Genomic DNA, 27,330 nt, shown 5'->3' with positions numbered 1-27,330 from the left:
GAGAAGTTATGAATAAATAAAGGCCCAGAAAATTACGCTACAGACTAGCGGTCAATGATGCTACCACGTGTCACCTAAGCACATGTTTTCTTATGCGGCGATAAGTTTTGACACAGTCACAGCAGTAAAATTGATCATGACACGTGCCATTTACGGACCACGATGTTTCACCTGAAAGAGAAAGTGACTTGGAGCACCGGTCACTTGGTTTTTATACTGTTGTCAATTTTGACTTCATCGGAATATGATCAATGTTGATGTAATTTATTTGGTCATGGCCTCACCGGAAAACTTTGAATGGTCAGTATTAGTTTCAGTTCAAATAATCTTTTTTGTCGGGTCAAAATTAAATGACTCATCCATTTCACACCTTAAACTGCCACTATTAGGTTGTATTGTGTTCATTAATTGGTTTCTTTCCATAAATAAAGGTTCTGTATTTTCTTGCAAACAAACTAATCATATCTTCTTATACTATCCATGTAGTAGTGGATTTATTTCAACATAGGTAGATTTTCTTTTCATGCAAGTTACTTTACTGAAATTTATTACTAATTATAACCCATGGACCAACAGTTCCTGTTTCGGTTTCAGTAGCTCCACATCCAAAAGTAACCATTGGGCTTAAGGAACACCAAGTGGAAAAAAGAGGCCCAGGGTCCTATTGTGGATTGTGGATCGTCAGTAACCGGGAAAAATTTAAAAATAGTCAGATTTACAAGTGGTCATTTAAAAATAGCCATAGTTTCAAAAGTAATCAAATTTTAGCCACTTTTCATGTAAAGATAAATCTAAACCAAAATACAGTTCAAACTCCGGAAAATACTGCAGTATAATATACTGGAACTATACTGGAGTTCCAGCATAATATGCTGGAGTTCCAGTATAATATACCGGTCCAGCATAATTTGCTGAAAGTTCATACACAGGTGCACCGATCTACAGTATATTATGCTGAAACTTTCCGTGTTGCAGCAAAATAGTGGCTATTTTTCAATGACTTTCAAACGCTGACTATTTTTCAATGACTTTCAAACGCTGACTATTTTTCAATGACCAGTCTGAAAACTGACTAGCTCGTGCTATTTTTAGGGGAAGTTACATGATATACCCGTTTATAAAACTCACTTTCATGATATACCTAAGTTTTGAAATTATATCAAATATCCCAAAAATATTACACGCTATGCCTCCATATATTCTAAAACATATAACGATATTCTACTTTGGAATACAAACCAAACCTAATTTACCATATATACTAATTTGGAATAAAATATTCTAACTAAACAGACCATAATATTTTAATTTGGAATATATTATTCAAACTAAAGATACCATAATATTCTAATTTAAAAAATCCAAACCTAGCTTACCCTAATATTCTAATGAAGAATACAATATCTAAACTAAACATACCATAATATTCTAACAAAACATACTACACTATTTTAGTTTGGAATATAGTATCCAAACAAAATATACTACAACGTTTTAATTTGGAATATAGTATCCATTTTTAATTTGGAATACAATATTCAAACCAAACATGCTACAGTATTCTAATTTGGAATACAATATTCAAATTAAATATATCGCAATATTCTAATTTGAAATATACAGTATTATATTTTAGAATACAATAGATATACATGGTAAAATAATTTTATAAAGTAGGTATACAGAGTAAAATAAATATTTTAATTGTATATGGTGTTAACTGATGTTTAGATATACATGGTAAAATAATTTTATAAAGTAGGTATACAAAGTAAAATAAATATGTTAATTGTATATGGTGTTAACTAATGTTTTCAATGGGCATACCACGTAGATTATCCCTATTTTTACGTAAAAATAGCACGGTATAGCCAGTTTTCGGACTGGTCATTCAAAAATAGCCAGTGTTTACCAAGTCAACGGAAAATAGCCATTATTTTGCTACAACAGTGACCGGTCCAGCATAATATATTGGAGTTCGGTGCACTTGTGTATGAACTCCAGCATATTGTGTTGGACTGGTATATTTTGCTGGCTCCAGTATAATATACTGGATACTGGAGCACCGGTGCTCCAAATTCCAGTATATTATGCTAAACCGGTATACTTGCTGGAACTCCAGTATATTATGATGGAGTTCTAGTGTACTTATGTTGGAACTCTATCATATTATGCTGGAGTTCCAACATACTTATCCTGGAACTCCAGTATAATATGTCGGAGTTCAAGTATACTTATGCTGGAACTTCAGCATAATATACTGGCGTATTTTTCGGATTTTGAACAGTGCTTTTGCTCAGATTTATATTTACACGAAAAGTGGCTAAATTTCGATTACTTTTGAAACTGAGCTATTTTGAACGACCAGTTGTAAATCTGGCTATTTTTGAATTTCTCCCTATTTTTACTCAAGGATTTTTCATTCCTACACACTATTTGAAACTTTATTACCCTTAATGTTCATGTTTAGCTAATTACCCGGCATAAACAAGTTTTATTTACAAAAAATATACAACCTACCTTAAAAGGCTCCCAAATCCATTATTTGTGCCTTCAATCAAGGGATTTAGTTACACCCTTTTTTCCGTTTTTTCCTCCTCCCTCCCCTTTTCTCTTCAAACAAATGCAATTTAGATTTTTTTCCGACTTATATTCTGTATTTTATTTCCTACTATTTCAGTTATAATCAAAATTTAAAATCTGGAAAGGAGCAAATAAATGAGCTTAGCTAGTAAGCCACGTTACCTCACAAATTTGGAAGCTTCCCTTCAACCAAACCAAATACTATAAAAAAAAAAAAAAAAAGAAGGCTAAGATATGGTATTCCATATTTATAAATCAGATGTTGTTATTGAAGGAACCAAGAGAAAGACGAAAAAAACCTACAGAAAAAACATAGAAGTTCAGGCACAGACCTCCATCAGGTTTTGTGTGCATCAAATTATAACTCAAAGTAATTTTTTTGTTAGGTTTGAATTTATAAAATTAGTTTTATCTGTCTCTAACTCTTTGTCTGCACAATTTATTCAGTTGTCAGTTTATTAACATATTATGAATTCGTTTATAAGCACACAATTTATTCATGGAAATTTTTTTGTACACTATCCAATTAAATACAACTAAACTAACATACAACTTAAATACAAATTTGACACAAAATTTAAAACAATGTCTTTTATATGTTTTGTATCTGATTTATACATAGTAAAAATAGATTTCATACAACTAATTATATATTATACAATTTATCTGTAACTTTCACACATTATTTCTACCCAATTAAATACAACTACAAAAATATAAATTTAAATACAAATTTTATACAAAATATTTTTTGTATATTTTGTACCTGATTTATACATAGTAAAAATAAATTTCATTCAAGTAATTATATTATACAGCTTATCTACAACTTTCACACGTTATTTCTATCAAGTTAAATATAACTACAATAACATACAACTTAAATACAAATTTTATATAAAATTTATGTCTTTTGTATATTTTGTATCTGACTTATATAAAGTAAAAATAAATTTCATACAACTAATTATATATTACACAATTTATCTACACTTATCTACAACTTATCTACAATTTTCTTATATTATTTCTACAATTTTACTATAATTTTGTAAATATAGTGCATATCACGTCTTATTATTATTATTATTCGACTTTCAATCTGAAATTCAGCAAAAATCAAGTCTAATCTTCACCAAAATACCCTCAAAATAAACTCCAAACCATATTCCCAATTATTTGCAACAACACCCAATCCAAACAAATAATGATTTTGAAAACTCAAATTCGAATTCAAAGTTTCAAAGTTTTTTAATGGCTATCAATGGTGGAATTGTTGCTCTCTTTTTCTTTGCTTTACATTACTGGAATTAGAGATTGAGAGATAGAGAGATACGTAGAGAGAATTCCCAATTGTTTTGCAACAACACCCAATTCAAACAAGTAATATTTTTTGAAAACCCAAATTCGAATTCAAAGCTTCAAATCTTTTTAATGGCTATCAACGGTGGAACATCTGATCGTTTAACTTTGTTAGGGCTGTTCTTTGAAGCTATGTTCTTCTTCATTGAAAATCGTTGAAGCTAGCTTTGCAAAAGTCGTTAATGGGGGTATGAACTTTGAAGAAGAGTACAAATTTTGACTGATTTTTGAAGAAAGTACTTGCAAAATGCGTTAATGGAGGGGTTAACAGTTTTTGGCTAGTTTTAGAAGAGAAAATCGTGGGAGATTGAAGAGGAAAACGTGGGGTGTGGTTTGATACGTGGGTGAGGGGGGTGGGATTTGGAAAGAGAAACGTGGGGGAGTGGGAATATATGGTAGAATTAAATTAGAAGACTAATTAATACTATTAAATCTCTTAAAATAAATGGTAATTAGGTATATAAAAGATAATTATATTAAAAATTGAGTGGGGAAGATAATATAGATTAATATATAGTATAGGAATATAAAAATCTCTTTTACTCGGTATCCTCGAGTCTAAAGCCCAAAGGAGTGGATACAACACGCAATCCAAAACAACTTGCAGAGTCCAAAGCCCAAAGGAGTGCTTTACTGCTTTGATGAAAGTTTGGATATTAACATGCAGCAAAATACAAGTTCTAACATATCTATCTTTCTTTTCATTCATTCTTCTTATCTCCTTTTTGTTAGGTTAAATTGCTACTCATCTCTCCCTGAGAAGATGTACCTTTGTATGATTTTAATTTATCCCGTAACTATTATTTTTGGATAAAGGATCAAAATTTTCTTCAAACACATATCTTTGCTGGTTGTTGCATTGTAATTTAACAATAGGTACAACTTACAAACACTCTTGAGCCGCAATAAACCCTAAATCAAATAGACTATTTTTATTATTGTAGGAGAAAATTAGGGCTTGCAAAAATCAAATGCCAATTTCTTCCGCATCTATCTTCAACTATTTACAACTACTAAAATTTTATCATTCAATCCCGATCAAGTAGGAACGAATCCTCACTTCATTCACATGTATAAAAGCCGATTAGTCTATTGTAATCTATCCTCCTTGTTTCTAAAAAAATAAAATGCAAAATCTAAATAGCCGTGTGAAGCAGTTGCTTAGGCCTACTCCATTTATGTATAACTTTGCCAAAAACATCATACAACTCCATCTCTACGTGAGTTGGTGTTATTTGGACAGACATGAAACCTTGTCCATCATAGAAGAAATTCACTCCTTCTCTGTTTAAGGATTTCACATCTCCCCTCCATGCCTTTGATCCTGCTCCACTCGTCAAAAATTGGATGGGGCTGCAATTAAACCAAAAATGGATTAGAATAAGAGAAAATACAAAAATATATGCATTTTTATCTCAACTCCAGCTTTACCTTTCGCTATCACTGATGTGTTCAAGGCAATGATCGTGCCCATTCATGTATAGATCTACATCATATGCCTGATAGTTCATAACCCAACAAAAAAAAGTTAAATTCTAGTGAAAATTTCCTAAATTAATTATGGGATGTAAATTGTCAAATATTGGACAAAGAAAAACCAATTTACCCTAAGGATAGGCAGAAGACGGTCCACAAGTTCATTAGTATCACCATGATGTCCTACACTTCTAATGGCATGATGTCCCACTACTATTTTCCATTTTGCTGTTGATTCACTTAATGCATTCTCGAGATCCTGCAACATATATAAACAATTCAATAAAAATCATAAAATTATCTCCCTAAAATAGTACGTAATTTTTTTAATCATGTCAACATACTTTTAATACGTTTTCTGTATATGTTTTTTGAGGCATCACATTACGCCAATCGTAAGTATGTTCTGTTTCCACAAAATACTCTTTCACGAATGGAGTTGTATCCACCAAGAATATTTCAGCAATTTCTGCAAAAAGTAAAAGGAAGATTTAATGTATTAAAATCACGATAAATAAAGTTTAACCAATAACAACATTTTTTATTCAAAAAAAATGAAAAATGAGAGTGTTTTTCTTTTACCTGCATTGATCAAGAAAGATCTCAAACAAATCCATCTACTGTCAATTTTCCTAAGGTAAGGACTAAGTTGTGCTACTGCATCTCCCCTGTAATCATGGTTACCTAATACTGCAAATCAACAATAATATTTCAGAATTATAAATCATTAAAATAATGCATTTATATTTTGTAAGTAGTTTTTGTTTGTAAATTCACCTGAATACCATTGCTTTTGCAAGCTCTTTGCTGTGTAAACATTGGTAAAAGATTCTAGAAAATTTGGATCATCTTCCCCTGTTAATCCATTATCATAAAAATTGTCACCTGTTGAAACTACAAAATCTATGTCTAGTTCCTCTCCTATTCTTCCCATCTGCATCCAAATTATTCACATTATTAATTATCAATCCAAAACACCAAAAAGAATAGATAAAAATCATATAGAAGAAAAAAGGTACAAATATTTTCGAAAGAAATTTACCTGGAGAGCAACAGCAGATTGATTATAATCGCCTTTACGTCCCCAGTCACCAATAACCAAGAATCGAAGATTGCCATTACCTTTAGTTGGGTGTTCAAATTTCTTAAGTCCAGTTGCATTAGAACAAGAAATCAAAAAACTAATAACCACCAAAAGGAACAGAACCTTAGATTTCTTATAAAAACTAGCCATGGCTCTATGTTGAGATTGACAAAAAAAGAGAAACCAAACAAGAAATCTGAATATCTGTTATTTCAATTAGAACACAAGATTAATTATTGTTCTATAGGCCAAGCTGAAACAATCATGAATAATGCATGAGAGAGCGACTGGTATAGGATTTTGTGGGGTATTTAAAGATTATTAAACGCAGGCAGTAAAAATATGGGGCAATAATAATAGGATGTAGGTCACGAGTTTTGGATTAAAGGAGACGGTCAATTATGTTTGTGTTGTTGGATATGCGAATATGCTGGTGGATATTTCTTATATTCTATGGATGGGGATCGCAAGGAGAATATTCTAAGGAACTGATTCAAAAGTTCCTATCCGATTGGATTAATGAATAGGCGAAATTGTTGTTTTTCGTGGAATTTGGGTAGGGCTGTTCACGGTTTGACAGAAAACCAATTCAAATCGAAAATTGAATCGATATTTTTTTTTATTTAGATTTATTTTGGTTTTAAATTTTAAAAACCGATAATATTTGGTTTGGTTTTGGTTCTATTATAAAAAACCGAAAAAATTGAACCGATTAATTATATAAAAATATGAATAATTATTGATATATGATATAATATCTTTTCGTAAATAATTATAAATACTTTATGCATTTTAATTATTATTTTAAATTTTGATTTATCCTACTTATATCTTAAAAGATTGCCTAAGCCCAAAAGAATAGGAATCGACCAATTTTCTTTTCCTTAAGAGAATCTAATTCTCTAACCTACACACATACTTTTTCCTAATAAAAGAGTTAGAAAAAAAAATCTATGACAAGAGTAAAGAAAGCAAACTCAAATTGCAAGACTATAATAACTAAAGCCTGAGAAAGTAAATTTTTAGTTTGTTTTTTATTCATTTTTTCGTATAAACAGGTAAATAAACTTTCAGTTCCGAAATAAATATATAAAAAAGCATAAATTTAGCAAATTATTTTCAGATTGTTGTCTAGTGTTGTTTTATTATTATCGACTTATCATTAGCTTACTAGGAACCGAAAAACCGAACCAAATCGAACCAAACCAACAACAACCAAACCGATGGTTTGTATGTAATTTGGTTTGGTTTTAGTTTTAACATTTTAAAAACCGATTAAATTAATTTAGTTTTTGTTTTAATAAAAAATCGACCAAACCGAACCGTGAACTCCCCTAAATTTGGCCATTGGGTTTAACAAAAGAACGGAATATGTGGACCCTTGATTTAGCGGCTAGTACTACGTCAAATTTTTTGTGCATTCATAAAGTATACTCCACTTAGGTATTCAGTAAATTAATTAAAGTATCACAAATTTACCGGACACTAAAAAAGGAATGTTCAAGATATCGAGCGATTCACGCAGTATTTGAGGAAGGGTGACACCAGACAACCTACCTTAATGATTGATTTCACGGCTCGAATTCATCACCTATTTAGGTCACTCGAATATTTTTTTGATATTTTATTATTGATAGTAATTTTATTACAACTTAAACACGATAAAACAGCAAATCACTTGGTCAGAAAGAAAGGAATATAGCAAAAATAATCTTGTGTTGACTGTTTAGGATTTAGAGATTCCTTTTGACAATCAAACTTTTTTTTTTTTTATATTTGTTACTCCGTTGTTTCTTAATTTATATGGCATTCATTTTATGTTTAGAATGTTTAAGAATATCTGACACCAAAAAAGTATACAACTTTCATCGATTTTTCAACTCAAATCCATATAATTGTGTAAATTTAAAACTTAATTGTGATATTTATCTTTTGGTAACAACTGCCAGTTACCATTAGCTCCAAAACCATTACAAATAATATCTTTTTAATTTTTGAATTTTTTTTAAAACTAACTTTTTTAACTATTAATATCTTCTCATATGACTTTACTTGAACAAGATCTGTTCTATACGCTCGTACCACTATATCCTTGAGTTCTAAGGAGACGAGAAGAAACCAAGTTTGCTTGATGAAGCTTGGCCAATAGACCAGAGCGTGATTACCGCTCCCACGGTAAGTATAATGTTTAACCAAAAAGTATAATTTCGGTCAAAACTTTAATTTAGAAAAATACGGGTTACTGATAATCAAAACTGAATAAAGGAAAGTGATTTTGCTAACAATAAGATAGACAGAAGAAAACAAAGTAAACCAGTATATTCAGATGATCTTTCGTGTCCTTACAAATGATTCATTCTCTCCTTTTTATAGCTATCTCAAAGATATACATTTTGCCTTTGTCATAATAAGGCCATTATAGACAATTAAAGGCATTAAATGCTACGTTATATAATCATTGTAGTTTAATACAGATTCTCTAACGTTTTTAATATTTAATGCTTATTAAATATTGTATCTGTACTCTCTTGTGCTGTCAGAGTCATTCTCCTTGATTTTTAGGTATAAATAGGTACGAGCATTGAATCTTTTGAATAACTGCTCGTGCCTCTACTTGTACATCAGTTCGTCTCTATTGCAACTCGTGCCTCTTTGCCAATCATCACTCTTTGACCAGCCTCCGTGTCATGACACATCATCTTCCAATCACTTCAATATGTAAACTCGATTTTCCCAATACAGATAGTCCCCCCACTTGCCATTTATTCATCAATTGAATATTTGGAAAGTGGATTTTATTAAAGCGGGAATATTTGCTGCTATTAATGCTACGGTAGAATCGACGCTTCAATTGTCACTTCCATTTAATGCTTATCACACGTGACACCCTTTTATTGGCTCTGCAACTTTGCATCACTTTTTAAGGCTTTTTTACGGTGTCATTAATCATGAAGCGACAGTTCTAATTATGACATTTCCATCATTGCACTTTTTCCTTTGACGGTTACTTCTTAGTATAAATATAGTTTTCGTCTTTATCCTTATCATATAAAGTTCTCTGAATATTCAATTTTTGAATTTTTGTTTGCTTCTTCCTCGTACTATCATGTCTTAATCAGACCCTAACCATAGAAGAGTCCCCATAGCTGATAACTTTCCTCTTGCCCCTAGCAGGAGTAAAATAGAAGGTAGACTTCGTAATTTAGGGTCTTCTTCTATACATGGTTCTTCTTTTTCTTTATCTAGTTCCAGTCCTTCTTTTAGAAACAGAGGTTCTTTCTCACAAAGATCTTCTTCCAGGGGTAAAGAACCCGCTGAACCTGTTCGTGAACCTACAGTAGAATAGTTCCTGCAGAACTATCTTTCTACAATGATAAGGAATCCCTTAGAAATCAAGTGTCCTCTTTAGATCGTGCTGATATCTATCCAACTCAGATCACAGAGGGCCTGATTTCTTTAGTTCGTAAAGACTGTCATTGGAGTCATGACTTCCCTATCATAATTCTCAACGCGAATCAAAGAATCACCTTTTATTTAATTGGATTTTCCATTGTTTATACATACCCTTTGACATTAGGATTTAAACCTGCTATTGATCCTGTTATTCTCGAATTCTGTCGTGTTTTCGATGTTTGCTTAAGTCAAATTGGCCCTATAGTGTGTGTCACACCTCCTTTTTACCTACACCCCGGAAGGGTATAAGGGAATTTTTTCAATTAAAGGACAATCGAAACGGGATTATTTCATTTAAAGATTCAGAGTCACCACTTGGGATAATTTATGGTGTCCCAAGTCACCGGTTCAACTCCCGAATCGAGGAAAAGATTGACTCTATTTTACAGTCCGCGAACACAGAAATCCGGGTAAGGAATTCTGTTAACCCGGAAGAAAGTGTTAGGCATTCTCGAGTTCCGTGGTTCTAGCACGGTCGCTTAATTGTTATAATTGTCCTGATTATCTGATTTTATTACATGTTTTATCCGATAGTTCAGTTTTAACTTTATAACCGCTTTTATTTATTTTAAAGGAAGATTGCAACGTCATTAAAATACGTCTTGAACCACATCACATAAATGCACCCGCGGTCCTCGACATATTTTATTTAACATTGTTGAGATTCAGATTTGGGTCACATAAATGCGCACCCGAGTTTAGGAAGGTAATTTTAAATTACGCGCCTAAAGCAACTATGCATTTTCAATTTTGTGAGGGCCATGGAAATTCGCTAAATGGCGCGCCTCGATTTCTAAGGATAAAACAAAATTGATCAAAAATGAGGGCCATGCAATTGAGATTTTTGTTCGGCACGGCACACCTCGAATAACCCAAAGGTTTCTAAATTAAAACAAGAGGGTCATAAACTATTTTTGTTAAGTATGGCAGACCCCGACTGTTGATAAGAGCCTAATTAATCAAAACGGCAAGTGTAATTAAAGGTTTCTCTAAAGGCTTACAAGATAGGGTTGGTTATTTAAGCAAATGGGTTTAATCAAACTCCAAATGAGCTGATGGCTTAATGAACAAAGGGCTGCCCAATTTGGGCCCGAGCATGAGCCCCAATCTTTGGGGAAGCTGGGCGTCAGCGGAAAGAGGGACTCCAGATCGAGTCCCTGAGCTTGCAACCGTCAGATTATTTAAAACAAATAGAACGGGTCCAATTTCTAAGCTTTATGAGCCAATTCGAATCCCACCGTGCCTTTTCCTTGCCCAACGATCCGCTTGGCCCAAACGATTTTTGACCATACGACTTAATTCGCAGTTACCCTAAAAGAACCAACGCTTAATCCAACCAATTCAAACGACCTCAAGTTAATCTAAAACAAACGATGGCTTCTGCTTGGTACGAAATCAGATGGATAATGTAAAACATGAATTGACAAACTAAACAAGCAAGAAAAAGCAAACTTGATTTAATTTAAGACTTCTATCACAAGGATCCATATACTTTTGATTCACACTTATAACTAGACCTTGGCATGTTTAACCAATCCAAACTTCATTTTCAAACAAATACATGTGCTCAATTATACTAAGTATCCACAGATTTACACCAATTAAGATAGCAATCATGAAACTTCAATTTCTGGACTAAGTAACCAACCTTTCGACTAAACACATCCCAGCCTTTAAGAATCAAAGTGATAAGCTAAGAGTTGAAAAAAAAAACAGATGCTTAAACCAAATTTGTAAGGTAACCACATGGATGAACACCTTCAGACTAAGCATGGACTATCTCCTAAGCCAAATGCATCTAGACAAGTAAAGGCAACAAGTGTTTTTCTTACAAACCCATCCATCATGAAAATATAAATGAACCCATACCATTCTTAATGACATACAAGAAAATGTTAGACTACGGACAAGCCATATCAATACAATATTCTCCAGAAAATTCAACTATTATTTAATATCAAAACTAATATGCATCTTGAGCTTCCAATTGATTTCAAGGCTTCAAACTTGCATGTCATACATTCATGAGTCTAAGAAAGTACCTGAATTTTAAAACAAAACAGAAAAAAACTGATGGTTCAGCAGTAGAAACAACAACAGGAGTAGAGTCAGCCCACAAATAACCAAGGAAAACAGCTTCGAATCAAATTTTGAACCAGCAGAAATATCACTGATGCCCGGTAATAAAAAAAATGACCAAAACTTGAACCAAATTCTCGGAAACCAACCAAACTCAAATCATTTTAGCCTCCTGATTGTTCAGAGATTATTTCAGAGGTGAGATCCTCAAGAATTGCAGGATTTTTCAATGGAACAGTAAATTTTTATCTTTTTCCAGTCGTTTCTAATTTTCTGTATTTTTCTATCTCTTCCGGTCTGCCCTGAATGGCAAGATAGGGATGACTTTAAAGGCAAGGCAATAGGGCAACTAATAGAGACTCAAATTTTCCTTTAGGCCCTTTTCATGTTTTCATTTTTGCCTAGATATCCCTATTTAGTTTTCAGATTTTTAAAACTATCCCAAAGTCAGCTTCCAAGAAGCTTCCATTTCAGTTACACCCTAGATTCCCAAAACCAATTACCTAAAGTAACCCTTAACCTTCTGAAAATTACTTCAGAAATCCAAACGGGTCAGATTGACCCAACTATATAGACCAAATTAAACAGGCCACACTTGTCAAATGGGTCAGCAACAAACTAAAGCCCAAATTGTACATTAAAATCCCTAAATTCTATAAGCTTCTGAAAGACAGAACAATCTAAGTACTAGAATAATTTTCATAACTAAGACCCTAAACTAAATTACTGCTAATTGGCACAAGTAAGGGGAATTAACTAAACTGTTAGACGAACTAACTAATTAAGAAAGGATCCCGAATTAATCATGCATGAATAAAAAAACTCCGGAACAACTAAAACAAAACCAAGAAGAGGAGACGAAGTAGAAACACAGAAGAAAAGATAAATAAACAAACAAAAACGAACAAAGAAGATACCTAAAACTAGCTAGGAGCCGATTCGACAAACTTTGAAGGACTTCTTCAAATTTTTGACCGGAATAGCCCTTAATCGTGTCTTTTCATGTGAAAACACACGAATAAAGTCCATTTCAGTCTAAAATCTTCAACAAACCCGTTGATTTGGACTTTGGAATTTTAGGGTTTTTCTTTCAAAACCAGATTCGAGCGGCCTCAGGGGTGTTTGAGGGGAACTGGTATAGGATTTGGGAAGAGCGGATCGAGGGGGCTCTAGGGTGTTATTTTGGTGAGGAATGGCGTTGGCGCCGCCGGGCTTGAGGTGGGAATTAGGGGCGGCCAGGGTTTTGTAGGGGTCTCTGAAGGGGTGTTTTAGGAGAGACAATGAGAGACAGGGGGTAAGGACGTTTGGACATTTATATAATAAGCCCACCCCCACTTCCCCACCGTTGGATCAAGTAAACCTCGACGACCTTGATTTTACGCACTTACCAAATGAGGTCGTTTGGTTTAGTGATGGGGAGACCGGGTCCTGGGGCGGGTCTGGGCTACAATTGGGCGGGTATGGGGTATTTGGTTTGGTTTAGGAAATTAGGATTAAAGGAAGCCCAATTATCGGATTTCTTCAATTCCTTTTCCCCTTTTCTTTTATTTATTTCAAAATTCTTTTTTACTTTCTTTTTAAAAAATAAAAATAAAACCTACACTAATTTCTAAATCAAATTAATCCTAAAAAATTAAATTAATTAACTGATAATTACCACAATTAATTAAACACCAAATTAAAGGAAAATTACCAAAATTCGAACTATAATTAAAAGTGTGAAAATAAATTAATTTTTGTGATTTTTCCATTTCTATAGGACAACTAATTTGATAATTAGTCTATCAAATGTAAAATTAAGTCCTAAATGCAAATGCACCATAATTTAGTATTTTTCATCAATTAAACAAAATTAACATGCGCAGACAAATGCAAACAATTAACGAAAAATGCTACAAAATTCTACGAAATTGCAAATAATGAAAAAATTTATTTTGTTTTGAATTTGTGGGAGTAATTCATATAGGGCAAAAATCACGTGCTCACAGCTGCCCCTCTTTGCTCGGAAACACGAAGAGTTTTCGTGCAAAGATAAAGTGAGCGGATACGAGCGATTTTTGCCCGTTTGAATACTCTGTGGGAAGAATTTTTGAAAGATTTGACCGTACCCTGCTTCCGAGGTTGCTTACATATCCTTGGCTATAAAGGAATCAAGTTCGTGTAGTTCGGGAAGTTTCGGTAGCTGGGACTACCATGAAGCTGTGATTTCACTGTTGCTGCTGCTACTGCTACTGCTTATTGACCTCCTTATTACACCATGTCAAAATAAAAAGAAGCTAGACTAAACTATGATCTATGCATTACAAAAATTCTATTTGTATCTTCAAACTTGATCTTGTGGTTCTTGTTGCCTTGTTGACTTGTATTCTCCAGGTGAAATTCCTTTGTTGCCGACTTGAATTGTAATCTGAGATGCTTTCCCTTTTCTCCAGGTGGGCGCTTGACTGCTGAACTTGAATTATAATCTGAGATGCTTCCCTTTTCTTCAGGTAGACGCCTGATTGCTGAACTTGAACTGTATTTCCTTGCTCTCCAGGTGGGCGCCTGATTACCAAAACTTGAACTATATTCTTGCGCTCTCCAAGTGGGCGCCTGGTTTCCAAAACTTTAACTGTATTCTCGTACTCTCCAGGTGGGCGCCTGATTCCCATGCTCTCCAGGTGGGCGCCTGATTGCCGAACTTGAACTGTATTCCCGTGCTCTCCAGGTGGGCGCCTGATTGCCAAACTTGAACTGTATTCCCGTACTCTCCAGGTGGGCACCTGATTGCCGAACTTGAACTATATTCCCGTTCTCTCCAGGTGGGCGCCTGATTACCAAAACTTGAACTGTATTCCCGTGCTCTCCAGGTGGGCGCCTGATTTCAACAAAGATAGACAGAACAAAGAAAATTTTCTGCCCCAGTGGTAGCTAGGCACATCTGTGAGTGTTAAACTGAATCATGTTACCAAATATTACTAAAAATTTGAAAGCTAGATCCCATTATCCAGGAGGGTCCTGACAACTCCTAGTTAAATGACAGTTTTTAAAAGCTGAATTATGTTTTCTAAAGGTATGACTTCCGCTAAATCTGGTTATCTAAGAAGGTCTTAAAACTACATCCCATTATCCAGGAGGGTCCTGACAATCGAAAATCAAGTATTATCTTAAGAGTGACAATTTTTAAGGCTGAATTATGCTTCCCTACAACAGAACTTACGTTAAATCTTGTTATCTAATGGAAGTCTTAAAGCTAAGTCCCATTATCCAAGAGGGTCCTGAAAACTCCTAATTGAATCCTATCTTAAACATGTTAACTTTGAAACCACTTATATTCCTTGGGGTACATTTATGCTAGATTTTGCTACTTATGATTGTTTTGATTTTTAATTTTCAGGAGGGTACTGAGAATTTTAAATTAAATCCCATTATCCAGGCGGATCATGAAAATTTTAAATTAAATCCCATTATCCAGGCGGGTCCTGAGAATTTCAAATTAAATCTCATTATCCAAGCGGGTCCTGAGAGTTTACGGTCAAACCTGTCTAGTGCTTGCCTTTCCTTATGGAGGGTTTATCTGAAACAACGAAACTTTCTGCCCCTGCTTCAATCAAAGAAAATCTTCTCAGTTTAAAATGTGGTGGTTAGTTGATGGCATTCTTGCAGAAGGTCTCTCCGCTGCCGTGTTTTGTTTTGACTGGCTTCCCCGAACTAACCTTAAACCGCTTGGCTTTCTGACTGACTTTCAACCCACATGATCTCGGATGACCCGAGTGTTCTATACCCGAACCATTGTTTTACACCTCTGAACCCTTTAACTGAACCTCTGCATCTCTCATGAAATTACTAAATCATTCCGCTGATGGAACTTTCGCTGGCACTTTATATCCCACTTTACATCATAATATCTTTGGTATGTTCTGGCCGCACTGTGCTTTGCAATTTTTGAAGTTGGTAGTGAGCTTTGAAATACTTTCTTATTTGCTTGACCAAGACTGACATTGAAACATCTTAGAGAAATGAAACCCAAAAGAACTGAAATGCAATGACCCTGAGAGTTAAGGATAAAGAAAATCCAAAACTGGATGACTTACTAAAAAGGAAAATGGAAAGAGACTTATCTGAGTGGAACGACTGGTACCAATGATCATGACATGCATTTTGGATTAATCGGCCCAATCTGTCCAACCAATCAATCTTCAGTTGCCATATTTTGTTTCCCCGGAATTTCCATAACCTGATTTCTTCACCAAAACCTTGACCTTGTTTTGCCCGTGATGCCCTGAAGGGTTTTCACCAACAAGCCTCTCTCATTTGTTCATCTCTCAACTCACTTTCGCCTTACGGTTCCCGTGAGGGTTTTAACCAATAAGACTCTCTCATTTTTTATTTCTCTCAGTTCCAGTCTCCTTACGGTGCCCGTGAGGGTTTTCACTAATAAGACTCTCTTATTTTCATTATTTTTTCCTTCTTGGACCACAGTGTTGCCCCTGAAATGAATCACCTCCACTTGCTTCACTTGGCATTTCTCGAAGACTGATCGAAAGGTCTTTCTTTGGACCGTAATGTGGGCTTTTGGATAGGGTTAGAAAGAAAGGGTATCAAAGGCTCAAAAGAGTTCAAATGGGTTCAAAATTACAACTTTAGGAATCAGATTTCTTGTAACAACCACAACTTCTGCCCCAGTTTCTTTGCTTGGGGACTTTTGGGGTTTTATTTTGATGGGACCGAACCGTGAGACTGCCTACGTATCCTTAAAAGGAATCAGGTCGAACGTAATTCATGACATAAAAGTTGCTTTGTTGTTGTGACTTTTCCTTCCCTTTTTCCTTTTTTCTTTTTCTTTTTTTTTCCTTTTCCTTTTCTTCTTCTTTTTTCTTTTTGTTGCTTTTTCTTCTTTTCTCTTTTTCTTTTCTTCTTTTTTCATTCTTTTCTTTCTCTTTTCATTCTTTTCTTTTACTTATCTTTTCTCTCGTGTTTCCGAGTTTTGCCACTGATTCCAAAAGAGGGGAGTGAAAGGAGATAAATAAGGCTCCAAAAGGGGTAACAAAGGATAAAGTATTTGGATAGCAGAACAAAATGCCTTCGTCATTCCAATCTTCAAAATATGCCAAGTACAAACGAATACAATTTAACCAAAGAAATCATACATAATATCTTTTGACTGCATCAGAATTGATAGCCATTTCTACACATTTGCCTTCTATATCTGTTAAATACAAAGCACCATTGGACAATACTCTTGTTATGACAAACGGCCCCTGCCAGTTTGGGGCGAACTTGCCTTTTGCTTCAGCCTGATGGGGAAGAATGCATTTCAACACTTGCTGACCCACTTCAAACTTCTGTGGACGCACCTTCTTGTTATATGTTCTTGCCATCCTCCGTTGATACAACTGGCCATGACACATCACTGCCAATTTTTTGTCATCGATCAAACTCAATTGTTCCAGGCGGGTTTTGACCCATTCATCATCGTTAATTCCGGCCTCAGTGACAATCCGAAGGGACGTGATTTCAACTTTCGCGGGTATTATTGCTTCAGTTCCATACACCAGCGAATAAGGAGTCGCCCCTACTAAAGTACGAACAGTAGTGCGATAACCCATCAATGAAAAAGGCAACTTTTCATGCCACTATCTAGAACCCTCCACCATTTTTCGAAGTATCTTCTTTATATTCTTGTTGGCTGCCTCGACTGCTCCATTCGCCTTGGGGCGATATTGGGTGGATTTGCGATGGGTAATCTTAAACTGTTGACATACCTCTTTCATCAAATGACTATTGAGATTAACACCATTATCTGTGATGATTACCTTCGGGATCTCGAACCGACAAATGATATTTGAGTGCACAAAATCGACCACTGCTTTCTTGGTCACGGACTTGAAAGTTTTAGCTTCAACCCACTTGAAATAATCAACGGCCACTAGAATGAACCTGTGCCCATTGGATGTTGCTGGTTCAATTGGTCTAATGATATCCATACTAGTGCGGACATTGTATGTAATTCAGATGGCGGAGAGTGGATCAAGTCTCCGTGTATTTGGCATTGGTGACACTTGCGCACAAAACTGATACAATCCCGCTCCATAGTAAGCCAATAATAACCTGCTCGGAGAATCTTCTTTGCCAGAATGTACCCACTCATATGCGGCCCACAGACTCCAGAATGTACTTCGGTCATGATAGTCGTGGCCTGTCTAGCATTTATGCATCTTAACAATCCCAAATCTGGGGTTCTTTTGTACAACACTCCTCCACTGAAGAAAAATCCACTTGCCAAACGACGAATTGTTCTCTTTTAATCACTTGTGGCTTGTACTAGATACACCCCCATCCTGATATATTCCTTGATATCATGAAACCAAGGCTCACCATCAAATTCTTCTTCCACCACATTACAGTAGGCATGCTGATCATCGACCTGAATATGCAAAGGGTCAACATAAGCCTTATCTGGGTGATGTAACATTGACGCCAGAGTAGCCAAAGCATTGGCAACCTCATTATGGATCCTTGGAATATGTCTGAACTCTACTGATCAAAACTGCTGACAAAGAACATGCAAACATTGCCGGTACGGTATGAGTTTTAAATCTCGTATTTCCCATTCCCCTTGGATCTGGTGCACCAGAAGGTTCGAATCTCCTAAGACCAAGACTTCCTGGACACCCATGTCTGCAGCCAACCTCAAACCCAAAATACATGCCTCGTACTCAGCCATATTGTTTGTGCAATAAAAACAAAGCTGAGCCGTAACAGGGTAGTGATGCCCTGTTTCAGAAATAAGTACAACCCCTATCCCGACGCCTTTCATGTTAGCAGCTCCATCAAAGAAAAGTTTCCAACCTGGCTCTCCAACTGGTTCCAACTCATCAATGTGCATCATCTCTTCATCAGGGAAGTAGGTCTTCAACGGCTCATATTCTTCATCTACCGGAATCTCAGCCAAATGGTCGGCCAATGCCTGGGCTTTTATTGCAGTCTGGGTCACATAGACGATGTCAAATTCTGTGAGCAAAATCTGCCACTTTGCGAGCCTTCCTGTGGGCATAGGCTTCTGAAAGATATACTTTAATGGATCCAAGCGAGAGATGAGGTAAGTAGTGTGAGATGACAAATAATGCTTCAACTTTTGTGCCACCCAAGTTTGGGCGAAACATGTCCTTTCCAGGTGAGTGTACTTAACCTCGTAAGATGTGAACTTTTTACTGAGATAATAGATGACCTGCTCCTTCCTGCCGGTGATGTCATGCTGACCCAGCACACAACCAAACGAACTGTCCAAAACCATCAAATATAGAATCAAAGGTCTCCCTAGTTCTGGTAGGACCAACACAGGTGGGTTTGACAAGTATCCCTTTATCTTATCAAATGCTTCTTAACACTCTTCTGTCCACTTGACCGCAACATCCTTCTTCAACAGTTTGAAAATAGGCTTACAAGTTGTCGTAAGATGAGCAATAAACCTGCTGATGTAATTCAACCTCCCTAATAAACTCATCACCTCAGTTTTGTTCCTTGGGGGTGGCAACTCTTGGATAACTTTGATCTTTGACGGGTCCAATTCAATAACTCGATAGCTGACTATGAATCTTAATAATTTTCAGATGGCACACCAAATGCGCATTTTGCAGGATTGAGCTTAAGATTATACCTGCGAAGCTTTTGGAAGAATTTTCTCAAATCTCTGACATGATCAGACTGCTTTCTAGACTTTATGATTGCATCATCCACATAAACATCGATCTCCTTGTGTATCATGTCGTGGAATATGGTTGTCATTTCCCTCATGTAAGTTGCCCCAGCATTTTTCAAACCGAAAAGCATGACCCTATAGTAGTATGTTCCCCATGGCGTGATGAATGTTGTCTTCTCTATATCTTCCTCATCCATTAGGATCTGATGATAGCCCGCATAGCAATCCACAAAAGACCCAATCTCATGTTTGGCGCAATTGTCAATCAAAATGTGGATGTTTGGTAATGGGAAGTTATCCTTTGGGCTTGCCTTGTTGAGATCTCGTTAATTAACACACACCCTAGTCTTACCATCCTTCTTTGGTATATACACGACATTGGATAACCAAGTGGGATACCGCATGACTCGAATGACCTTTGCCTCAAACTGTTTTGTGACCTCTTCTTTAATTTTTACACTTATGTCTGTTTTAAACTTCCTTAACTTCTTTTTGACAGGAGGGAATGCCGGGTCAGTGGGCAATTTGTGAACCACCAAGTCAGTGCTTAGACTCGGCATGTCATCATATGACCAAGAAAAAATATCTTTGTACTCAAACAATGTTTTAATTATCTCCTCCCTGAGTTGAGGTTCAAGATGGACGCTTATCTTAGTTTCTCTGATATTATCGGGGTCCCCTAAATTGATTGCTTCTGTATCACTCAGGTTAGGCTTGGGGTTTTCTTTAAAGTGGCTTAATTCTTTACTAATCTCTTCAAAGGCCTCATTCTCATCATATTCTGATTCATCATCACACTCTATTTCTTCAATTACTATTTCAGAATTAGATTGACTTTTAAGACTAGGCCGGAGATTCCTCATGCATGTCATGTCATTGAAACCAACATGAAAAGAACTGTACAAGGAAGAAAAGAAAAACAAAAATAAAACTATCAGGAAGGAAGAAAAAAGGAAATTGCATTTCATTGAAATTAAAGATAACAAGGTTTATACATCCAAACGGACGGAACATAGAATCTGAATTACAACTCTGGAATAATCCAGATAAACTGAAAGAAAATCAAAGCAAACTACCAAAACTCCTTCCTGGTGGGGAGAGGAGTAGCTTCCCAATTGTTAATCTTTGCACTGGGCCCAACAAATTGCACATCCACCTTGCTAGAACCCTCTCCAGCTTCCACCATGTTCACATCTTCGAATAACTTCTCGAACCTTTCAATCAACTCTTTATCAGAACCAACCACAGAACTGGGGACTATTTTTACTGGGTGTTTCTTGGTACCAAGCCTGACAAATGATCTGGAGAGACGTGGGATGGGTTTTGGGAGGACCCATGCCATCTATTTAAACTTTCTGGCTCTTTTTATGTCCGCAATTGTGGGCTTGAACCCCAAACCAAATGTATCCAAGTTTTTTGGGGAGAGATACCGACTGTATTATACCTTGCAGAGATGCACCCAAACCCTTGCCCGGTACAAAACCATTTTTCAACATTTCAATAGCTACCATGACTGATGTAGCAGCTACCCTTGGAATTGGGATGCACTTCCCTTCTGGAATTTTCTCTACCGACACCGTGTCAAAAACCTGGTAGACCCAAGGACCCTTATCATCTTCAACCTCAATGAACGGAACAATGGCATCACCGAGAGCACACAAATTATCCTCGCCGTGCACAACGATTTCCTATCTATCTTATTCAAACTTTATCATCTAATGCAGTGTAGACGGGACTGCTTTGGCAGCATGAATCCAGGGTCGACCCAACAGCAGATTGTAAGAATCAGCCATATCTAGCACCTGGAGTTCCATGGTAAATTCAACTGGTCTGATTGTCAGCTCGAGCACTATGTCACCGACTGAATCTTTCCCTCCATCGTCGAATCCCCAAATGCAGATATTGTTCTTGTGAATTCTTTCATCATCCACTTTCAACTTGTTTAGAGTGGAGAGAGGGCAAATGTTCGCACTAGAACCATTGTCGACCAGCACCCGGGTAACCACGGAATCTTCGCATTTCACCGTAAGATAGAGGGCTTTATTATGCTCGGTACCCTCTACAGCTAACTCATCATCAGAAAAAGTGACTCTGTTTACCTCAAATATCTTATTAGCTATCTTCTCCAAGTGGTTTACTGAGATATTTTCAAGAACGTGGGCCTCATTCAGGATCTTCATCAAAGCCCAACGGTGCTCGTCTGAATGGATCAATAATGACAATAATAAAATCTGAGCCGGTGTCTTCCTCAACTACTCCATAATGGAATAGTCCTGCACTTTCATCTTTCTCAAGAATTCCTCTGCTTCTTCCTCGGTCACAACTTTCTTCACTAGCACCGGGTTATCTTTGGAGATCTTAGCTTTTCTCAACTCTTCGGGGGCAAAGCATCTCCACGATCGAGTCAAACCATGGGTCTCACAAACTTCTTCTTTAACCTCTTTCCCTTTGTAAGTCACTGTCACTCGTTCATAATTCCACGAGACCGCCTTGCTGTTGACTATCGGTAATTGAGTTACCGACTTGATAATGACAGGCTCTGTACGGGCACCTTCCACAATTACAACAGGCTTGTTCGCCATTCCTGGCACAACCACTTTTTCTCTTTCTTGTTTTACTGCCACATCACTTGGGGTCCCCTTCTTGACTACTACAGATAGTTCACTGTTTGCCCCGCTCAACCTAATCACTGATTTCTCACTTGCTGGATTTTTAACCGGCTTGACTTCACTGGACCTAATCATCATGACGGTCTGTGAAGGCTTCTTAGGCTCCCCTCCCCTATGCACTATCTCGATCATATTTGTTTTGTGATGGGCCGACAATGGATTCTAGTTGATATTGGGCACCTCCGGTGCTTGGACTTCAATCCGATTAGTATCAATAAGCTCTTGAATAGCCGTTTTCAATTGCTAGCATTTCTCTGTATTATGCCTCGAAGCACCAGAAAAATATTCGTAACTCACAGAGTGATCAAGATTCCTCGGGGGAGGATTTGGCAGTTTTAGCTCGATCGGACTTAGCATACCCAATTGTCGCAACCTGTGGAACAAACTGGTATAGGATTCTCCCAATGGAGTGAAGGTTTTCTTCTTCTGCAACCTCTCATTCTTAAATGCTTGGTTGGGCCGGAAACCTGATCCAGGAGGGTTTCGGTAGGCTCTTAGGGGTGGATAGGCATTTTGTGGAGCTGGGTATGTATTTTGTGGGATTGGCGCATGCCATTGTGCATGGGCCAGAGGTTGGCTATATGTTTGGGCATGGTGGACAGAAAAATGGGGGTCTGGTGGTGGGTAGTAATGTTGGGGTGGATTATACGGGGTATGAGGGTAGGTTTGGTGGTGGGGATAAGGCTGATGATAGTGGTGAGGCGAACCTCTGGGTCCGAACCAAGCTCCTGAATCAATCGTTACTACATCCTCTTTCTTCTTCTTTCCAATTACTCCCTCAGTTCCGCTTTGAATGGACTGGGTGGTTGCCTTAATGGCCGAATAGCTCATAATTTTGTTTGTCTTGAGCCCTTCTTCTACCATACTGCCCATCTTTACCACTTTATTGAAGGACTTGCCTATAACTAATACCAGATGACTGTAATAAGTAGGTTCTAAGGCCTGCAGAAAATAATCCACCATTTCACTTTCTTTCATCGGAGGGGCAACCCTTGCTGCCTGTTTTCTCCACCTAAAACCATACTCCCTGAAACTCTCATTGTGCTTTATCTCAAGTTTCGTCAAAGACAGGCGATCTGAACCACTCCAGCGCCGAACCACTCAGACTTTGACTGAAATATGCCATTAACAACTCGTCTTTCCCGCCAGCTCCCCTCATTTTGCTACAAAAACCTCTCAAATGCGCCACTGGATCATCATGCCCATCATACAAATCAAACTTGGGCATCTTAAACCCTGCCGGCAATTACACATCTGGAAATAAACATAGATCTTTGTAAGCCACACGTACTTGACCTCCCAACCCCCACATGTATCTGAATGACTGTTCCAAGCTTTTAACTTTCCTGAACATCTCCTCATGTTCGGGATTTTTAGATGTTTTTTCGGTTTCCGCAAGGAGGTCAAAATGAGGAGTGTAGGAATAGGGTTCTGGAACCTTGAAAGTGGGCTCCGGGGGTAATACTGGTTGTCGTGAGTCTGGAACAGAGGCTCACTAGAGGATCAGTGTAATACAGCAGGTGGGGGTGCTACAAAAACAAGAGTGACTGGTGGAGGAGGGTACGAGACTTATTTGGGTGGTGGAGCTTGTGATGTATGGGAAGTGGTGATGTGGCATTGTTGGTAGAGGGGAAAGGCTGAAGATGAGTTCACAATGGGAGATTCCTGGGGCTGATCCAATGGCGGGATAAAGCAGGGTTGGCAGGGTAAACTGGCGGTGGGTGCCCTTTTGCCCATGCTTGGTACATTTTAGCCATCTGCTGCTTCAGCTTATACAACTCATCTTTCAGATTAACCTACGATTCTTCCACCTCTTTTGACGGATCGACAATACTTGCCTCAAGTTCCTCGTTGGCCATGTTCAACTTGTTTTTGGCCCGGGTGTTGTTGGAGTGAGTTGCCAGAATACCAATCAAACTAACCACCTGCCTAAACTGGAATTTCATCAATAACAAACTTGTCAGCGATTAGGGCTTTAACAGATAGGCAACTGCACATTTGAGGAGTGAATGCACCTAAGCAGTTAACCGTTTCTATTATGCATTTGATCGGTTGCTTGCGTCATCCCGGCTTTTCCTTATTTCCATTTGCAACTTCTCTTTTCTTTTCTCTCTTATTTTCCTCTCTCTTTTTTTTTTCTTTTTTTTTCTTTTGGTTATGGTCAAATCCTATGGAGATTGACTACGTATCATGACCCCGCATGAATTAGACCAAACGTAGTCTTGGGGATAAGTGTAAAAATAAATAAATATTTTTTTGGGACTTTCAATTTTTTCATAAAATGAACATTTTGATTACCACGACTAAAAAACTAATAGACTCGAAAAGGAAACTAACAGACTCCAACAGCAAGTTGAAAACACAGACTCGAAAACAAACTAACAAACTCCAACGGAAAGAAAATACAGACTCGAGTAAAAATCATGAGTACATCAATGCCTCAAATGCTCCTGGGGCCCGCGAGACATCATTCGGTCTTGCCACGGGCCTACGCGCTAAATCCCCTTGGAGGTGGTAGAGATCTTCCATTATCTGGCGGACAAGGTCATCACGGTGGAAAAGAACATGGATCTAGTCATATCCTCACAACTACTACACTTCATCGCGATGTAGTCGGCGATCCATCTGACTCTCTCTCTTATGACACCCTTTTCTTACAACCAACGCCCAATCTGCTGGGCCCTGGCTTCCAAAGTTTGTTCAGCTACATGATTTTGTTCTTGAAGTTGATGCAAATCTCTTTCTAACTGTGCCATCGCTGCGTAACAATGTTCCCTTTCTGCCTTAAAGTCTTTTGCCTGCTTGATCATTTTGTTCTCAAAGATGGTGACCTTTTTCTTCAACCTCACAACCTCATTGTCATATTTCTCTTTTAACTACTTAACCAAGCGCTCTCGCTCCTTCGTATTTTTAGCCATCTTTGTTCGAGCCCTTGCTAATTCGCCCTCTACCTTGTTCAAACCAAAGCCATACTAACTCGCCTTGTGCCTAAGGTTCTTTATAAGTTTTCATCTTTTGCAGTTCTGGCGGGATTTTTAGCTCCTATTTTCATTTCCCGAATCTGGGCTCGAAGGGCCTCATTTTCTTTGGCCAACTTATTCTTTTCACCCTCATATGCAGCGGCTTGCAAACCATTCTCGAATTGAAGGTCCTTAACTTGCTTTTCCAGCTTGCTTATGGTAGCCCTATACTCATTTTCTTTGGCCAACCAATCTCATTGCGCTTGTGACGCCTCGACAAATTCTTGAAGATGGGGTCTTTTGGTCGGCCTTCCAAACTCAACTTCCCTTTTATACCAAGCAAGGTATCCGGGTGAAACTTCACCTTTGGATAGATCACGCACATAGGTATTTGCCGTCAAGTATTGACACTCACTCCAGATTTGGTGAACTGTTGCTTCATGGAATTGACCATCAGGACCAATCTCGACTTCCTGAGCACTAAGATCTTCATCTTTTGGAACTATTTGAAATCTCCCCAACTGTCTCAAAACCCGATATAAGGCATAAGGCTGGATACTTCTAAGACCCATCAGGAGGAAGTGAGGTCTGGTAGCTGGCATGTATACGATTTTATCTATAGGAAGCCACCCGAACGTCCATTCTATTTGGTCTGCAGTGATGGAACGAAGATGTGATATCCATTCTGTGACCCCTTCTGGCAGGCTAAACCCATCGACTCTTGTATAAAATTCCTCTATGTAGGTTTTCTCTGTCGACCCATAACTCATGAATTGAGGACGATGGCATAGATGTTCAATCATCCACATCTGCAACAACAAGTTGCACCCTTCAAAAAAGTCTCCTTCGGCTTTGCAGGCTGTGAGAGAGCAAAAGATTTCAGCTACTATCATGGGTGCGAGGGTGCTTTTGGCTTGAGTAAGCAAAGTGCTGACGACCCCAGCTATCCGTACATCGATATTTCCGTCTTTCCTAGGAAACATTAGAAGTCCCAAGAAGGCCACCATAAAAGCAAAACACTTGTGTTCTTCCCATTTGAGGCGATTCCCTTTGCTACAAATTTTGTTTTCTAGATTATTAAACCTCCCTATATGACCGTATATCTGGTATATAAACTGCGGAGTGGAAAAACCGACTGCCAAATCTGGGTTGTAGACCCCTCTGCTTATCTTTAAGGAATCTAGGAATCTATGCACAACAACGACTCTTGGAGAAACCAAATACTTGTGTCTTAGAGGAACCTCGGCGCTCCCAATATATCCGACTATTTCTTCCAAAGTTGGGGTGAGTTCAAAATCTGAGAAATGAAACACGTTGTGAGCTGGGTCCCAGAACGTAACTAACGCCTTTATGATGTCTCATCTATGCCTGATCTTCAATAACCCGGTAAGACCTCTCAAGTATAGATTGAGCTTATCTTGCCCTGATTTACCCAGATCTTCCCACCATATATGCAGCTCCAAAGGGATCTTGTTCATGACTGTTATTGACAAATTTTGACTCGTGCTCATTCTACACATTTCTTAGAGTGATTAAGCAAAAATCATGACTCATTTGACTCAAACAAAAACAAGGTTGACACTGTTTTTTCCTTCTTGTTCGTCCTTTGAATACCCGTATAACTATCGAAGGCTATTGAAGTGACTAATTCCTGGAAATTAGGAGGGTAATTCTTCGATTCCGCGCGGTCGACTTTCTATTAATAATTTTGGGAATCCCATAAAGATTATAACCTGGATCAGATCGATTCTTTTTTGAATCTCTATACGTGAAATTCTCTCGACGCCAGAGGACGTTCTCATATTCTTTTGTACATAATTCTTTATACAATCTCTTATTTTTTGATCTTCTTGTTTTTCAATTTCATTTCAACAATAAAACTCGGCTTTGCAAATACGGCCTTTCAGCACTTCTGGGGAGAAGATTTTAAGGCTGTGCTTGCTAACCAGCCAAAAATTCAAAAATGAGACCAAAGGTGGTTTT

At 37.3% G+C, this 27,330-nt stretch overlaps 1 protein-coding gene across 1 annotated transcript; it reads right to left on the bottom strand.

Annotated features, from left to right (window-relative positions):
• Nucleotides 1-4,851: 4,851 nt before the first annotated feature.
• On the bottom strand, nucleotides 4,852-6,873 carry LOC104236142 (purple acid phosphatase 17-like). The gene is made up of 7 exons (XM_009790021.2): nucleotides 6,464-6,873; nucleotides 6,199-6,355; nucleotides 6,004-6,111; nucleotides 5,766-5,890; nucleotides 5,552-5,680; nucleotides 5,377-5,444; nucleotides 4,852-5,298 (listed from the first exon to the last, which is right to left on the bottom strand). Exons 1-7 carry the CDS (start codon nucleotides 6,653-6,655, stop codon nucleotides 5,082-5,084), a joined length of 996 nt encoding a protein of 331 aa, XP_009788323.1. The 5' UTR covers nucleotides 6,656-6,873; the 3' UTR covers nucleotides 4,852-5,081.
• Between the last annotated feature and the right edge of the window lie 20,457 nt (nucleotides 6,874-27,330).

Source organism: Nicotiana sylvestris, chromosome 3 (assembly GCF_000393655.2).
Source record: "Nicotiana sylvestris chromosome 3, ASM39365v2, whole genome shotgun sequence".
Classification (NCBI taxonomy): Eukaryota; Viridiplantae; Streptophyta; class Magnoliopsida; order Solanales; family Solanaceae; genus Nicotiana; species Nicotiana sylvestris.
This window is presented reverse-complemented; position numbering and strand designations above follow the sequence as displayed.